The sequence below is a fragment of the Clinocottus analis genome, unplaced genomic scaffold, assembly GCF_023055335.1.
Source record: "Clinocottus analis isolate CAN_PGR_092001 unplaced genomic scaffold, fCliAna1.0.p SCAF_13, whole genome shotgun sequence".
Classification (NCBI taxonomy): domain Eukaryota; kingdom Metazoa; phylum Chordata; class Actinopteri; order Perciformes; family Cottidae; genus Clinocottus; species Clinocottus analis.
This window is the reverse complement of record NW_027175854.1, coordinates 12,579,587-12,597,424: the sequence shown is the minus strand read 5'-3', so window position 1 is coordinate 12,597,424 and position 17,838 is coordinate 12,579,587. Positions and strand designations below refer to the sequence as shown.

The 17,838-nt window shown below is 40.6% G+C and overlaps 1 protein-coding gene across 1 annotated transcript in view; it reads left to right on the top strand.

Moving 5' to 3' along the window:
- Nucleotides 1–17,838, top strand: part of ror2 (receptor tyrosine kinase-like orphan receptor 2) — a 43,706-nt gene that overhangs the window by 19,972 nt on the left and 5,896 nt on the right. Inside the window, exons 2-4 of the mRNA XM_068574286.1 lie at nt 3,440–3,511; nt 10,020–10,307; nt 10,839–10,869. Of these exons, the coding sequence (XP_068430387.1) occupies nt 3,440–3,511; nt 10,020–10,307; nt 10,839–10,869 (391 nt within the window). The remainder of the gene's footprint in view (nt 1–3,439; nt 3,512–10,019; nt 10,308–10,838; nt 10,870–17,838) is intronic.

Below are 17,838 nucleotides of genomic sequence, written 5' to 3'. Positions count from 1 at the left end.
CCTTGTTGAAAAAGTTTCTCACGTCACATGACCATGATTGTGCAGCACCTGGACTTTACGGAGCAGCATTTCCTTTTGATAACAACAGCTCTCAACATGAAGTCGTACAACCGATGATGAGGAATTTATTGTTGTGCCTTTCATGAATCAGACCATTTTAAAGCAGAACTGGAGCACAAGAGCGATGAGGCTAGCTTAGAGAACGTGAGCTCTGAGCGGGACAGCGGTCAACATCCTGTCCCAGGAGAAGATTTGGGCCGATGGGGAAACCTCACATAATTACGTGGACTGCCTTGACACTGCTGCTATGAACGTGGTTTTCCTGGCCAAATGTCCAACATTGGAAGCCAGAAGATCCCACAAGCATCACACTTTCACGGAAAACCTGCTGTGGCTGCAGGAAAGAGAAAGTCCAAAGGCTGATGGATGCTGTAAGATTCTTGTGTCCAGAAACAGAACCACTTAGACTGAAGGGCTCCCACAAGACCTGGCCTAGATGTCAAATCTGTCATTGACTGGGAAAGTAACGGGATTAGTAGTTATTCTTTAATCTGTGTTTTTTAAGGGCCTACATGTGACATAATACTGTAGAGCCATGACACATAACAGGATGTATTTCAAGAAAAGTAAAACGTAAGCATTTAATAAATGTGCTTTCTATTGTTAGTTATACGTTTTGAGAATAATATAGGATATTATGATATTAATGATTTCAAGTTGATTTTAAGTGGCGGGTTACTAAAGACAGTAGTTTCGTGTCAAAGTCAAGATAATATTCAACATGGCCTTTTAGATGACCTATTTAACTTTATATGCAAATAAATTAGTAAAACAATCAACTTCATCATATTTTTACATCGAAATCATAATTTCATTTAAATTTTAACCAGTAATATTTTGAAATATATCCATCAATCAACCATCCCTGGCAGAGACCTGTCAATCACAGTAAGCCCGCCCTAATGCATCTCCTGCTTTATGGTCTGTTTGACTTTAAATGACCATCATCTACTAAATGAACTTCATGCTGTATTGAAGAAGACTTTAAACTAGAGATTGAGAGAAGTATAGACTTCTATACAACCAGAGGAGTGGCCCCCTGGTGGTCAGGGGAGAGAATGCAGCTGTACGACATGAACCTCAATAGTGTTGTCGTATGCCAATGTTTTATTAAACCTAAATCAAGCTTCAAACCTACTTATTTAAACCTAACTCTTTTCAAATCTCTTTGGATTCGGCATTTATTATTTGTAACAAACAAGATAATTCAAACCTTGTGACAAGTAACAACTTCAAATGAGGAGTTTGCTTACGAGAATGTTCCTCCTATTGCTAATAACAAAAGTCTAAGAAGTAACTCTAGCTCTGGGGAGAGGCTCTTTAGTCTCGGAGCTTAATGGATCTGAGTATTTTATGAACCTGGAACCGGATCCAAAACAAAAGCAGGCTTCAAGCTTGTCTATGGTGATCCCCAGCTTTATGGAAATGAGAGTAAATCATCTAATCAATTAAACAGCCGGTTTATTGAGAACATTTCGCTCTTTTCATATGCTCTTTCAGGAAAATATCACTCTTTGTTGTTTCCATTTAGTTTTTATATCTGGAACACATGAGAGAAATGGGCCGAGTGGGAAAAGATCAAACTAAGATGAGTGCTGTGTTTTGATGCTTGCATACTTTATTCTTGAAGTGTGATCAGAATGAGTCGGATGTTTACAATACATTTGTGAGGATGTTTAAAAATTAGAGCTGCTTAATATCTCAGAGGATTTTGCTCAACACATCCTGGGTGAATACGAATCCAGCATTTGCATCTGATTTACAGATCCGCCCCTCTCTGTGTGTATGGCTGGTTTAAATGCCAATCCTTAGCGGGAAGTGTGGCTCCTGAAAGGAATGCTGTATGGTTTTGTTCACTGCAAGTCCTCAGCGCCATCAATTTCCTCCAACTGGTCACATCTGTCAAGCACATGCTCTGTATCACAGGGAAGGCAGGAGCCGATGCCAAGCCGAGTCCAGCCACCAGCCGAGCCATACGTTGTTGTCTGCTCACATGTGCCTGATCGTGATGAGCTCCCTGGGAGAGCCAGGCACAATCAAACAGAGCAGCCAGTGTATCCATTACACACATTACTCATTAAAAACAATATATATGTATTTTGAATATCAGCACAAAAAGCCAGTTGGCCTCACAGCCGAACTGAGAGAAGTTCGGCCTAAAGGTCTCAGTATACTTCCAATATGCTAATCTTATCTGGTAATTGAACCCTTTAAAAAGACTATGGATTTAGTTTAGGAAAGGAAAGTTCACCATGAAGCACCTTGAAGTCTCAAAGCATAATAATCTAAAATGTTCTGCCTCAAATATGTTGTCAGTGGAAGTCGATAGCTTGACTTATACTACAGTACAATAAAATGTGATTTCATTGTATTAATGTTCTACATTTGCCTTAATATTGCTTTTTACAGAATACTTTCATTCGTGTAGCAATATCACTTCTACAAATACTCCATAACTAGAAGGGAAGTTTGAGATTTTGTGATGTCATTGAAAGTATAGTTATTTGGGTGCCACAGTTTAACGGTCGGATATCGCAGTGTTGGGACGTTAAAATAATCATTGAAGTTAACAATGCTGAGCCATGTGTGTAACATATGCACACCGCCTCTACTTGTTTTAGAGACACATCAATCGGTCTTGCAGCTGTGCTCTGACTGTGACTGTGGGTATTTAATCCACTGACTGAAAGGAATGGAGCATAACTTCTACAAATAATTGTGGGTAACTGACACATCAAACAGAATTACTATTGAAACCATGAAGTCCAGATTACATGGCATGAATACCAATATTAGCAAGACTCATCTATTGATAACTCACATTAAAACTATATTTATATCAAGGAGTGGCATAATAGCTTGATTTTATGCTTTGCTTTTGAGGAGCTGTACTTGGGACGGGTGCACTGTAATGGACTTTAGCTCTGGGGGGCCCCACTTTAATGCAGCCCCGACTTGGGGGATGGGGTGTCAGGCACTGTTCACGAGTGTTGAGGAGGATCTCTTGGGAGAGAGACTGGTTCGAGGTAGACCATCAGTGTTTTAACGTCAGCCTCCGTAGTTCTCCTCCACGCTTGCTTGGCACTCGGTGCGAGCTTGCGAGCCGCCGGTCGCCCCGGCTGACAGATTGGTCTGAACGTTACTGATCACACTGATGAACTCTTGGATTCATGGCTCCATGACATTTTCAAGCACCACCCTCAGAACAAACTGCTTATGATGCCAAGCCTCCAGAAATGATTCCATGTGTTCCTCTCGTCCAACACTTTTATATTTTTAGAATACACTTAGCTGCCTCGAGGGACCACCACCATGGTCGACTGGTTTTATTTAGGCTTTAGTTTTAACTCTTGTATCCTCTTTATGGCTTTTTCTGCAGCTGATCCTGGTCCATCAGTGGATACAGATGGTCTGGCTGAAGCTCAGAGTGGAGCTGCACCCACAGCTGACGGTAAGATCAATATTTCTCATTTTGTTTACTGAGGGATTAAAGCTCAATCATTTACATGTTGTATATCATTTGTGTAATCCATGCAAAGCCCCCCTGAAATATCTTTAGGGCATATTTATGACACCACAGTAATGCAATTGAAAATGAAATGTTTTGATTAGCTCTGTATCGCCCCCTTGAGGTCTGATGAGTGGCTGTAGGGGCCTCTGAGGGTCGGGTTTGGTGTGACGAAAGGGGGTCGTGGTGTGGGATGATGGGTTCAGATACAAATCCATATTTATTGGATCCTTAACAATTTCCCAAAAATAACTTCCCAAATCTTAATAGTGGGAATAGTTGTGTGGCATTGTTTTGATCTTTGTATTTTCTAGTATTTAAATTAAGGTTGTCCGGTAGGTGTCAATAATCTGTATATTGTAACTATTAAGCCACTTCATGTTCACCGTTGTTCAACAGTTTTAACATTGATCACACTTTTGTTAGGTTTGTGCTCTTTTTTTCCACGTGTAGTTAAATATGATGTGCAGACCCTATGCTCTATTGTTACCAATGTAAATCCCACAAAGTATCTGTCAGTTGTCTGACATGTTCATCATGTCTGCTGCTGGAGAGTTTCTCCTCTTCATCTGAATAAATGATTGATGATCGTCATTAAGGGTGAGAGTTACACACATATTAAACAGTCCTCCGCTTTACATGCTTTTAAACATTGACCTCTGATGTTGAAGGAATAATTACAAGTTAACTTTTTCCATGTATTATGGCGGGTTTTATAATTGTTTATTAATGATTTGAAACAGGTATGTTAATGTTTAAGTCCTCTTGGTTTTAAGCCCCGCCCTCCACGCATTTTTTATTTTTTGTGTTTATTTATAATGTGTTTATTTATACGTCCTGTCAGTTAAAATCAATAATTGATACTCTCCTAGATACTCTGTTCTTCCACTGTGGTGAACTTCAGGTTCAGTCACAGTTTCTCCGATGAGCTCGAGCCAATCACAAGCACAGTAGGGCGGGTCATGAGATTCCTAATTTAGCGCCCTGGACAGGCTGACAGGGATTCACAGAGACAGACGAGCATTCATGTTCACATTCACACCTGGCTCAGTAACCTCAACAAGCAAACTCTGCATGCAAAACTCCTGCAGAAGGCCCGAGCCCTGGGTTCAAACCCCGGACCCTCTAACCGCAGCTCCACCGTGTCGCCCCAGACATGTTTCAGGTCTCTTTCATTTTTAAACTAACTTCCCTCAGTTAGACTTTTCTCCAAGTCAGTGTCAGTGATTTTATGGCAACAATCAGACCTATGAGCTGCATTAAAGAGTTTATTAATGATTTGAAACAGGTATGTTAATGTTTCAGCCCTCTTGGTTTTAAGCTCCGCCCTCCTCCGCAGCTCCGTGGTGCAGCTTGGTGGGTGTTCATGCAGCCTCCTGGCCTGCGAGCATCAATCATGTTGTAATTTGAGGGGACGCTTCAATGCAGCAGGGTCTGTTTAATACCAGGGTAGAGAAATGGAACGGTACAATGCGAGGTCTGTTTGCACTGACTGTCAGCTCTCCAGGGACTGAAGTGAGCGCGGAGCAGTAATAGTTTTCATTTTGGACACGTGTTTAGAACAGAGCGGCCGGTCTTGCAGCGCGTCTGCATACTTGTTTTTGCCTTGTTGTAATCATTTGTAATCATTGATTCAGATGTACTTTAATCACAATTCACTGCCATACATTCCAGTTGTTTACAGAGGTCACTTATTGTTATTCAGTCAGCCAGCTCTCATCCAAAGGATTATTATGATTATTGATCATTATGATTATTATGTAAATGTAGAATATGTAGAATACTTTTTTCTGATACCTTAATCAACCTTAACTTTTATTTGAAAATTAGCTAAACTTTCAAATGTCAAATGTTTGTTCAAAACACAAGCAGATGTACCTGAAATTATGTGAGCACATACAATAAGATGAGATAAAATAGGTGAAAAAAAAGTAATATGTTGAAGAATCTGAAAGGAAGGAAGGGATTCCTGTGGGGTTCTGTGGCGTCAGCCTCCTGCTGCAGCGGCTGCTCTACGTGACCAGCGCCCCGTGGAGAGTCAGAGTCTCTGCAGCTCCTCTGTGACTCCACCACCAAAGCATCCAGCGCAGCTCCCCACACAGAGTCCGCCTCCTGGTGAGCGGGTTCTGTTGCTGTTTACATCATCCAGCTCCTTTTGAGTTTGCGTTACTTTTCCTTCTACAGATCTCATACAGATCAGATCTCAGAGTACACAACATCTCAGGTGGTTGACAGGTGGTTGATAAGAGAGTTGGCAGTACTGATTCATAATAAAAACAAACATGGATTAATTTAGTAATACATGTAAGTATAAGGTTCCCTTCTGGTCTGGGCTCATTTTTACACCTGGCCAAAGGTCTTTTTCATCTTTGTCTTGCAATGTTTTACTGCAGTGCTTCAGATTTAGATTCCTCGTCCACGAGAGACGGGGACTTGGTCTCTGGACCTGGAATACATTTAACACGGTGATTCATGACTGGACAGACATGAAATTACTTGTGAGATGTGTTTAAATGACAGTAGATCAGAATGACAATTAATAATAATATAAGAAATAATACTTTTGTACTCTAACTGTTCAAATAATAGATAAGGGTTATTATTGCATATCTTATAATGTAAGCAATACGTTCCTGTTACCCCAAGTAATGTAATGCTATTACAATATGTGCATTATATGATGCACTTCAATCTTCAGACCACTAGTGGGCATATTACCGTCATGATATACCCAGAATGCAGAGCAACATGGTCCAAGAGGGTCAAATTACTCCGTGTCAGTCCTCAGGGTTTGTTCTGGGTCCTTTAATGACTACTGTCAAAAACATTCAAACTGTTTTGGGTTTGCACACTTCATCTTCCCTTTCCTGCAGAGATGCACTTCATTTTTAAATGAAGGGTGAAGGATGAAGACGTTATAATTAAAGAGCTGCGCGGTGGCCTCACTCATCTGCAGCCCGTGCTGTGGAGAGCTCTGTTGTCGCCAGGATGGGAAGATGTTTTTCCATTGCGTAACGCCCAGAGCCTGGCTGCTGCTCGAGATGCAGATGGTATCCAGAGCCAGTGTGTGTGTGTGTGTGTGTGTGTGTGTGTGTGTGTGTGTGTGTGTGTGTGTGTGTGTGTGTTTGTTTGTTTTTGTGTGTGCATTCCTTTTCATTGCCTTGTTCAGTATTCTGCATAACAGATAACAGCAGCCAGAGTGGAAGAGAATGTGATGGTTGAGCTCTACTAGATAACTGAGATGTATGTTTAATGTTTTAAATTGTGGCTAAATTGTGACATGGATAGTGAGTGGTAGTTTCCATGCTATTAATTACAATATTTTCTATTAATTTTCTGTTGTGTTTTTTTTGTATATTATCTAGGCTAGCACCTTTTAGACTCCCAGTATTCGGATGTTTTTTTGGGAGCTTGTCTCACAGTTCTCTTTTCACACTTTCCTTTCCTTGCCTCCTCTCTCCTGTCCTCAAGTGTTCAATCTATTACCATTTCTTTTCATTTTAAAGAGCATGCCCCAATGGAGAAGCACTCGAGCGACCAATTGTGTAACTTCATCACTCACTCGCTGGCCCAATCCCAATCTACACACTCAAAGACTCAGACTTTGAGGCGCGTTCCCAAAGGGTCCGTGAGCGTTTAGGTCTGTCCCGTTGTCAAATCCTTGAGTGTTGGAGGGCTTTCTCGCAGACATTTGGAGCCCTTTATGAACACGTTCTGTAAAAAACATGAAAGCAGAGACAATATTACACACCTCGTTTCTTCATCAAACATTTCTTTTCATTTTGACATTGAAGCTTTTTTGACAAAAATAAATAAAAAATAGATTATTTGATCATGACCTCTGCCTGGAAGTAAAAAATATGAAATACATACTTACAATTACATAACATGTTATGATGGTAACGTGATATGTTGCAGTAAAATGCTATCCCATTTATATTTCCATCTTTAAAGTATCTCACACTAGCATAACTCTCTGAGGGTCCAGGGTTTAAGGCCTTAAGGCCTAATCCCAAGGCCTAACATTGGGATTGGGCCAGTCACTCATTCACAAATTCAGTAAATCAGGGACAGACTTTTGCCCTAATAGGGCTAGCCAAAAATCTCAAAATCCATCCTGGCGTCAGCTCTGCTGTGCCAAAGTCCTATCAAAACACTCAGACTGGCTGAAGAGCAAGACTGAATCTGAGACTTCTGCATTAGATTCTTTCTTGTTAGTCAACACCAGGAATTCTGATATTACGTGTGGCTAATGCCAGGCCCGCTTTAAGGCTTTTGTTTCAAAGTGTCTAAGGGTCCAAGTCAATCTTAAGTCCTCACAAGCAGGCTTTATTGAACTTCAGGTCTTAGGAACGCGGACCCTTCCCGTCATACTCTACTGTGTGCACACAGTTGTTCTGTAGGTCTTGTTGTTGGCGCTCTTTCTCAAAAGAGTGCAACTTGGATTAAACTGCTGCCTGTGGTCTCAAACTGCTGGGATTTAACTTTTTTGCTCACCTTGTGTATGTTAGCAGGACACAGAATGATCAAACATGTTGGCACGCTCCTGAGCCGCACAGCTGTTGACACTCAGTGACTGCTACACGGTGCTCTTTGGAGTTGGTGGAGCACTGATTACTGCAAAGATCAAATTGGTTTCCTTTCAGCTTTTGGAAGATCTGATGACATGTCTGGTCAAATGCAAGTATGTGGGGGAGAGATTCCCACTCAGCAATGTGTCACTCACAACCCCTTGTAATCACTGTGTGCTACAAAAGGAGCTAACTTTAAGCTTTCTCCACTAGCAGGGCTCTCATTGCAGCACATTGCGGCACATTAAATAGCCTGGAGTTTTTTTTCAGCGTGAGAAATACGATGTGTGGCGGGAGGGCGTGATTTAAGGCCGAAATGCGTGACAGTCACGCTCAATGCGTGACACTTGAGAGCCCTGCAGTAGTGATGTCACGAGAACTGATGGTACCAACTTGGTACCAAGTAATTGCCAACATTTTTTAAACGTGATGGCACTCCTTTTTCTGCAGTAGCATAGGCACCTGGGGTCAGGGCACGAGACTAATGGCGGTCTGTCTTAATAATGCTCCAATGTGAAATACAAATCTGTGTTGAAATCAGCCAGAGGAAAACTGTTTAACGTTAAGTGTTAACTTCTAGTGGGCAAAGGAGTCTCACTTGGCTAAATAGTGGAGCTAACAGCTAACGTACAGAGGTTGCATTTAGTTACACGATGATGTGTTCGTGCCCTATTCAGTAAAATTGACTCCTTGGCAAGATAGTGTTCTAATGTAATCGTGTAAAACGTAATCATCGGGAAATACTATTTATTTGTAAATAAAGAATATGTACAATGTAGTTGCAATAATGGTACTGCATTTGGTATAGATAATTAGGGATTTTCAATGTTATTGATATGGACCACTTCTAGTATCATGACAATTAAGGCGGTGTGGGTGTCCGCATGGCATACATTTTGTCCTCATGTCCCTTAAGATTAACATAGACGTCTGTGCACATCAACATAATTTATAACAGCATGACCACACACACTGAGCGAACAGGTCTGCTTACACAGACAACCTGCGTAATGTAAACGGAGCAGCGGGCTCGTCTTCTGTCACTGTTTATATTGAATATCTGGGTCACCATTTGTTTGTTGTTATAAGTCGACATACAACAGCTGACACAACGGCTTTTTAAAGTATGTGTTTGATTAATCCAATGCATGCTCCATCTCAAAGGCCTCACCTCACAGCCTTTCAAATTAAATGAAGAGGCCTACATTATCCGGATGAGGCCAATGTGCTGACATGAGTCAACATGAGTTTGGACAAGTGCATCTCAACCTACCATGTTGTTTTTCAGTTCAGAAAAAGACAGGTTTGTGTCCATGAACCTGGCCCCTTATGGTTTGTTGGAGAGCAACAGTGTGCAACTGTGCCAAATTATTCCATTTTGTTTAACGATCAACAGACCCGGTCTGTGGCGCTCATTGGTTCCCACCGAAGATTTAAAATAGTTTGATTTCAGTAACATTAAAGGAACTGTAAAACAACAAAAAAAGCACAACTGTAAAAGAACAACAAAAGCAATTGAGAACATATTAAAATGTCTTACAACTGTCACTGGCAGAAATACAACATTTTTCAAAGCCACAACAAAGATTCTGCTGAAGAACTAACTATGTAGGAGTGAAAGGTGGTGAAGGCATTGGCAGTGTTGGCATGAGCACATGAGCAAAGGGAGAAATACCAGGTTATAATGGGTGTGCTGAACACCTGCATAGATATGATTGGACTTTGCTGAAGAATGAGCCAAATATTTGTGAAGCATGATTGTTAATGTGCTGCCTGAAACAACGCTGTGCTGCATGACCGTCCGGCTTCAAACAGACCGCATGAGGCCGGTTTCTCAGTGTGAATGCTTCCTTTAACGCATCTGGTTTCTGCTCCTCAAGGTTATTTCCTGGAGTTCCAGGAGCGAGTCAACAACATCACCCACTTCCAGGGCCAGACGGCCACGCTGCACTGCAAGGTGACAGGGAACCCACGGCCGTCCATCCGCTGGCTCAAAAACGATGCCCCCGTAGTCCAGGAGCAGGGTCGCATAACCATCCGTAAAACAGAGGCGGGATCCAAGCTACGCATTCAGGACCTGGACACGACAGACACTGGCTATTATCAGTGTGTTGCCTCCAACTCACACAAGGTCATCTCTGCTACAGGCGTCCTGTATGTCAAACTAGGTATGGTTCACATGTATGACTCAAAGTGAAACACATCTTCTCATGGTTGTCTGTTTTATGATCTGCATCAGTTCACACATGGTTCAATGAGATCAACAGCTGGTCATGCTCCGTTTAGAGACAAATAGATCATAAAGCAGGGTATGCTTTATGGTGGGGCTACCTTGTGATTGACAGGTTGCTACCACTACCAGAGCCTTACAGCGTCTTTACGTCACTCATCCACATACCAAATATGGTCGCTTCTGTTCATTGGTTGAGAAAAGTTGCAAGACGGCGACGACTAAAACACCAATAGGGAGGGAGATTGAATGAAAAACTTTGACTTGGTGAAAGGTGAATAACAATAAATATAGAATGAAACAATAGAACAATAAACATATAATAGAAACAATAAACATGGTGAATAACAAACAGATAAAGTTCATCATATCGTATCGTAGATCAGTATCCGTCTATAAATGACGCATATAATACCTTTGACATATTAGTTTTTAATGTTTTGATCATGTTTTTATTTTGGACTCACAGGACAGATGCCCACTCACACCCCAGATGAACCGTAAGTGAAAACCTTCTATACATTTGTCAGAGTGTGTGTGAATTAATGTCCTCCTGCAACAGAAGGAAAAGATGTGCAGATAAAAGGTGTTTATTTCTGTTATATTTTGTTTATGCAAAAATAATGGCGAAATACGCTGCTTCCATCTGAATCAAGGCAGAAAAGAAAATCATCAGAGCGCAACTCAGATGCAGTGGATATTTTAATTATTTTTAGATAAAAAGAAATTACAGTGTGCACAAACATGACTCTTTCATATTGTTGTTAGATTGCCATATCACAAACATATGAAAAGTAAATCATTGAATGAACATTGCTTCCATTTTAGAGTATTGTTCTTTTTCAACTTTAACTCTGTGGGTTTGCCACACAGTCATCCTTTCACATTGGAAAGAACGATCTGAGTTACCATTTAGTGTTAATACAAAAATAACAATCCCAGCAAAATATCAGTACATCCACATCGGCATTACAGAACTGCAGAGAGAATTCATTTAAATAATATTAGCTATTATAATAATATCACTACAAAACTATATGATCAGTGAAAATACAAGAAATATGAGAATCAATCAATCAAATAAAATGCAACATAACTGCCATGCAATGTTATATCTAACTTAAATGCTGTTTCCAGTAGTAAATGCACTGAGCTTCTTTTACTGACTGAGTATATTTGCAATCAACCATTTGTCTTAATGTTATGTAACTTCAGCTCAATGTAACTAATTAGGTGCAAGACATTTCATTTGCATTACAAAGAGCTCTGTGGCATACTTGTAGATATATTTGCTTTAATACAGAAAAAGGGAGTTGGATTGACTTCAGTTTGTTTGCTATTATTAAACAAAACAGAAAAAAGTATGATTGGCTGCCTGCCAGGTTGCTCCAGCCTCTGGTTGGTTTACTGGTTTACATTTCAGAGTAGAGATACTTCTCTGAGCTTTTCACGCAATTTAGCAGCAACTGTTTCAGTTTGGTGAAATCGGGTTGACAGAACATTTTGACATCCAATCTGGAACATGGACCAGTGTTCAAAATCCCTGTTCTGGGTTTTTGTCCACAAGGTGTCCAGTAAAGCTGCTTCACCTGTTGATTGTTAAGCGTTCTGCTCATTTGTTTGGCCTGTTTGACCATCTGTTAATACACATACAGTATGTGATATACATATACATACAGAATATAATATGTTTCAGGCAAAGTAGCAGTTCGGTTATAGAGTTACATATCAATGCATTTAAGTTTAGAAATGATGTAAAATGTATGGTCAACTCATTGGGTTAGATATCATTTTGGATTAGGTTTAGTTTTAAATATGACCCTGCGGTAAGAAGACCGTTGTTTAATTCCCATCTGATGGAGAGATGCACACAGCCACCATCCTTTTTCCATCATGAAACAAGCTTCAGGTTTGTGGTTCGGATGGATTGAAAGAAAGGAAAGTGTGTTTGTGGTGTGAGAAGTGCCTGCCTAAAGATGGGCATGCAACGACATGTCAGCTCATACTCATACCTCCACTGCTTTGACTGACTTTTATGGTGAAGAAATTGTGCTCTGCTGCACTAGTGGATGCAACCAAACTATGAGGGCAGCAGGACCAGCCGCCTCCTCTCGGTCTCCCTCTCTCATGGGTTTGACTCACTCGGATGGGGCTCAGAATAGATTCCCCGACCAGCAGTCAGACACTAGCCAGTGGTTTGGACAGGCCTGATCTGAACGGGAAAGAATGCTGATTCATGTCCTCAGTCAGACCAACTGCTTCTGAATGCCTCTACCAGAAGGCCTATCTCATCAGCCAAATATATTACTCATATTTTGCTCAGGGAGAGTATTTATTTTTTACAATACCATTTTGTTTATTTTAAGAGGACATATGATGAAAGTGCTTGTGCACATCCATGTGGGTATCTGGAGCGCCTCCCAACCCACATCTTGCGAAATAAGGCAACCAAGGCAGTTTTTTGTGGGCTGCCTAGATCACATGCAAGTTCATGAGAATATGCCGCCCACAGGTTCAGAACTGCCTTTGTAGAGTGCACCATATTTTTCTTGCAAGCCAACCAGTGGAGACTGGACTTCTTCGGGGGGGCGGGGGGTAGGTGCAGACCCTTTTATATCAGTTCACAAGGTACAAATCAAGAAAAAAACATGGTATGAATCCCCCAAAAAACAACAACATATTAGGTATCAAATTAAACATATAAATCAGGTCTACAATAATATATAATCCCCATGTACAAAGTCTAAACACAACTCGGGTGCTCAAACGGAGCAGATCTGAGAGAATACAAATATATTCAGATGGACAGAAGGAGAAAAATATTATGTTTTTTAATCATTAAACCATGTAAACATGTTCTACTAGAAACCCTAAATACCAGTATTAAGCAATCGATACATTTACATCTTTCTGCAAAGTCAAAGTAACAGTTTCAAGTAGTTCAGTCAGAGTTCACATGTCCTAATGTGTTTAAGGGTGCAATATGCCAATGATTTCATTCATTCATTGTTCTATAGGTAAAATAAAAATAGTGAAATATTGTCCATTTGAATTTTCTCAGAGCACTTGTGACATCTTCAGGTGTCTTGTTTTGTCCGACCAACAGCCCAGATCTAAAGACATTCTGTTTAGTTAAAAGACAAATAAAAAAAGCCTAACGAATGTTTGGCTGAAAGCAGAACATTTTTGGCATTCAAAGCAGTTTACGATGATCAATAAATCAATGTAATTTTAGAAATATGCAATAAGCCAACTTTGACACAGAATGTGTGCAAGACGCACTATAAAGTCACAGTGACAGCAGCCCCTTTCTCAAACAAAGGCAGCGCAATGCTGCCTCAGTGTGTGAGTTTAGATAGCACGCAGCATTCCAGAAGCAAAAGAGGCCTGACTGTTACACAACAACACCTAGAGACTGTGTGTGTGTGTGTGTGTGTGTGTGTGTGTGTGTGTGTGCGTGTGTGTGTGTGTGTGCGTGTGTGTGTGTGTGTGTGTGTGTGTGTGTGTGTGTGTGTGTGTGTGTGTGTGTGTGTACACGTGTGTACGTGTACACACATAACAGTAACAGCCAGGCCAATTGTCATACTACGTCTATGAGGTGTCCACACTCTCAACACTATGAGATGGGTCTCCTGTGTCAACTTAAAAGTATGAGGTGGTGTGAAGATTAAAAAAAAGGCTGACATGAGCCTCAATTATCATGTTTTACAGAGCAATGGAATGAGGTCGGCCAACCATGTGAAAATAGCAGTTAAAATAGGAAATGCCCTGAAAAACCTTCTCCTATCTTTCTTCAGATGAGAATGAACTGCTCGTCTGTCTGTCTGTCTGTCTGTCTGTCTGTCTGTCTGTCTGTCTGTCTGTCTGTCTGATGATATCATATCCAAAAGGATAAATTGCATTTTCAGCCTCCAAAACATACATAATACTAAATACTGCGTAGATGTGAGTAAAGGGATTCATATGCAGGCCTGCTTGTCACTTTTACATGAACAGGGAGCTTCCTAACATTTCTGACAACATCCTTAGCTGCAAATGTGTTGATGGTGAAGATGTGTTATGTTTATGGAAAGACTTGCACAATGGTAACATGTAATTGTGAACCAGGAATAACAAACATGTTAGCAAACTATAATTGCTTTTCCTCAATCAAGTGTTGTTGAAATCATTTTTTAGATAATTTAATGAAAGATATCCTCCAAACAGCTGTGTGAGGATACGTTGCATTGGCTCTGGTCTAAAGGGTCTGGCAGCTACATGACAGACGTTATTAGTAAGTGGTGGCATGCTACTGAGTCAAAGTCAAAAGCACAAGTAAGCCTTCTGTTTATCTATGAGTGTTACTGATATGATAAGAGGCCGTGTCCATATTTCTTACCAACTTGATTCAATTCGCTGTGTGTGAATCGGATTGTAGCTAATCAAAAGCCAACAGGCTCCCAGCCTGCGAGGACAGAGCAGCCGTCACATCATAGTACTGGAAGCATGCCGGCCTGTTCTGAGTGTGTATGCCCCGGCTTTAGGCTCTGCATGTTTGTTTTGTGGATTAGGACTCAAGTCTGACCTGGGTGCCTAAACCAAGCACAAACATAACAAAAGAATGACCTTAGCAAAGAGCCAAGTTTGAAAACAAGTTCAGATCAGTTGGTTTAACCAGCATAACTTCCTGTCGAGCACCAACACCCAGCAGCTTCACATGCTGGTGTCTCGTTACTTTTTAGCTAACAGTATTCACGGAGCAGGTCTTTCCTCCAGCGTTCATAACTATTATGTATTGTATTTGTTAGTTAGAAAATTAACTATATGTCTAAATATTTAAAGCATTGTTGACACTGTTTATGTGTTTGGCACAGTGGTGTGAGTGGTGTGAGGAGGGATTGATTGTTCTGTAATCTGTAATCTCATATTCACAGACATGGTGACCTTGGTGAAAAAAGGCGATTCTTGAGATTAGTTTTACGTGGGAGTTAAAGGACAATTAACTATTGTCCTTTATTGTCCATGCAAGGAGATCCAATGTTATCTACATTTAAATAATTTGTCTTTAAAAGAATACAGAAACAGCCAGATGGCATTGAACTCCTGGCGAACAACATTATGGTGCATTAAGTCCTAGTCAAAGATGCTGAGATTGAGATTCTTTACAGTGGTGCAAGATGCCAGAGCAATGCCATCTCGAGAAACTATATTATTATATAATTGATTTCTGAGGTGTTCTGGGCTCAGTAAAATAAATTCAGTTTTGTCTCAGTTTACCATCAAGAAGTTGCATGTCATCCAGGTGTTTATGTCTGTAAGACATGCTTGAAGTGTAGCGATGTTTTTTAGTTTTATAATCATATAAATCAGCTATTAACGGCAGTAATTTACACATTGCTTTCAAGTTTTTCAGTAGGTGAATTAGACGGTTTTGTGACTGACTGGTTTCTTTACTGGGGCACCAAAGAAGCTAATGATGGGGGTCAGTGTCTGCAAAGAGCACCGGGGAGGTTTAGGCTGTGTGGCCAGAGTGCTAAAGGAAGTCATTTTCCTCCAGCCGTCATCACACTTTACAATTCACCCACTGTTATCTCAGCAGGGCCAATATTCATTCATTTGTGGACTAACTGATGTTGTCGACTTGAGCAAATTGGTGGAATCAGATCCTCAGCTGACAAGCACCAATAAACCCTGTCTACAATTCAGATGATGCAGGGTCGTCCTTTAATCAGAGGAGTGGCGGTTTGATCCCTGCTAGCCCATGGACAAGACACTTAACCTCACATTGCTCCTGTAGCTGCTCCTACAGTGTATGAATGTGTGTAAATGTTAAAGGGCTTTGAGTTGTCAGAAGACTAGAAAAGTCCAGTCCATTTGCCAACAAATACCTATCCACCAGTGTACATGAAATGTCACAATCTTACCTCACTCAGCACATTGAAATTCATAAATCATTTTGATTGTAATAACCACATGACCTCTAGTGCCACTTTCAGGAAAAACTTTTCATTAAGAGCCCCACTCCTGAATCGCAAAATAATCTGTACTGACATTAGTTTTGTCCAATGCTTGCCGGTTGTAACAAATGCATCCATAGTGCATCCATTAGCAGCCACCAGCAGTGATTTACCATTTTAGTCCTTCCATCCATCCATTATCCAAACCGCTGATCCTGTTTTAGGGTCGTCCGTGTTTTTGTCTTACTTTAACTGTTTTGTCAGTTCATGAAAGTTACACGGGGACTATGTTCACTTGTTATATACAGACCACACACCTGACTGCAGATCATTATCTTTAATTTGATTCAGTTGTTCAGGGTTTTTACTCTGACTAGATCTTTAGTGATATTATTGTTTTCCAATTGGACTGAAAGCCAAGTAATACTCTGCCCGTGTCCGTGTATTTGCGTGCTGTCGATGTCCTCCACAAGGGTCTGTGAGACCCCATGTAGACTCCTGCTTGCAGTCCAAAATGTGTTACCACGCTGACTTTAGAGTGGATACTTGTTTTGAAGAGAGGATATGCAAGGAGATCCAATGTTATCTACATTTAAATAATTTGTCTTTAAAGGAATACAGAAACGGCCAGATGGCATTGAACTCCTGGCGAACAACATTATGGTGCATTAACTGGAACGGAGTGTGGATTGGGAAATGTGCACGGTGGAATGCCAGACCAACGCAGACCCTCAATTGCAGTATTAATGGAACCGTGTGTGCTTGACTGTTCTGGAAATGCGAGAAAAGTAAGCCTGAGGCTTAATATGCTGGTTCGTAAGTAGGCATTGAGTAAAAAATCGTCTTTTCCGAATTTATTCGGCTCAAAAAAGAACCTTCCCTCTCTCAGGTATCTTTAAGTTCATCGCTCATTCAAGGAACATAAACATAGAGCTCTACAGTCAGCCCAACACGTCCAGGAGACTTCTCTTCATAGTGGGAATGCCAAAGGTCTGTCTGGTAATGGCTTTTCCATTACATAATGTTTTAAAGTACTCATAATGAGATATCGGGAGAAAAGGAAATACGAATAGATTAACAAGAATAGATTTAATAGCTTTCCAGGAATAAGTGATCAACAGTCATATGTAGCCAAGAAGTTGTGAACTGTGTGTGTGTGTGTGTGTGTGTTGTGTGTGTGTGTGCGTGCGTGCGTGCGCGGAGTAGGTGCGTTGCAGCTATGGATGAGAAATATTATTATGGTGGCTTGGTTATTTAAGTGTAAGCTTTTTCTAATATAATTTTAATATCATGACTCTTTTCGGGCTAAATGTAGTTTTTCCATTTTGTACCCTTTCATCATTTCCTTTTTGTGCAAGTTAATTTTTCTGGCAGCATATTTTCTATTTAGTAGGATAACTATTTATTAGAGTCTGGCAGATAATTTAAATGTCCATTTGGTGTACCAACTATTTAAGGATGTAAGGATGAAACTGTTTTTAAATGGCTATCAAGCTGATCAAATCTATTAATTGACATTTATTGTTACTTATC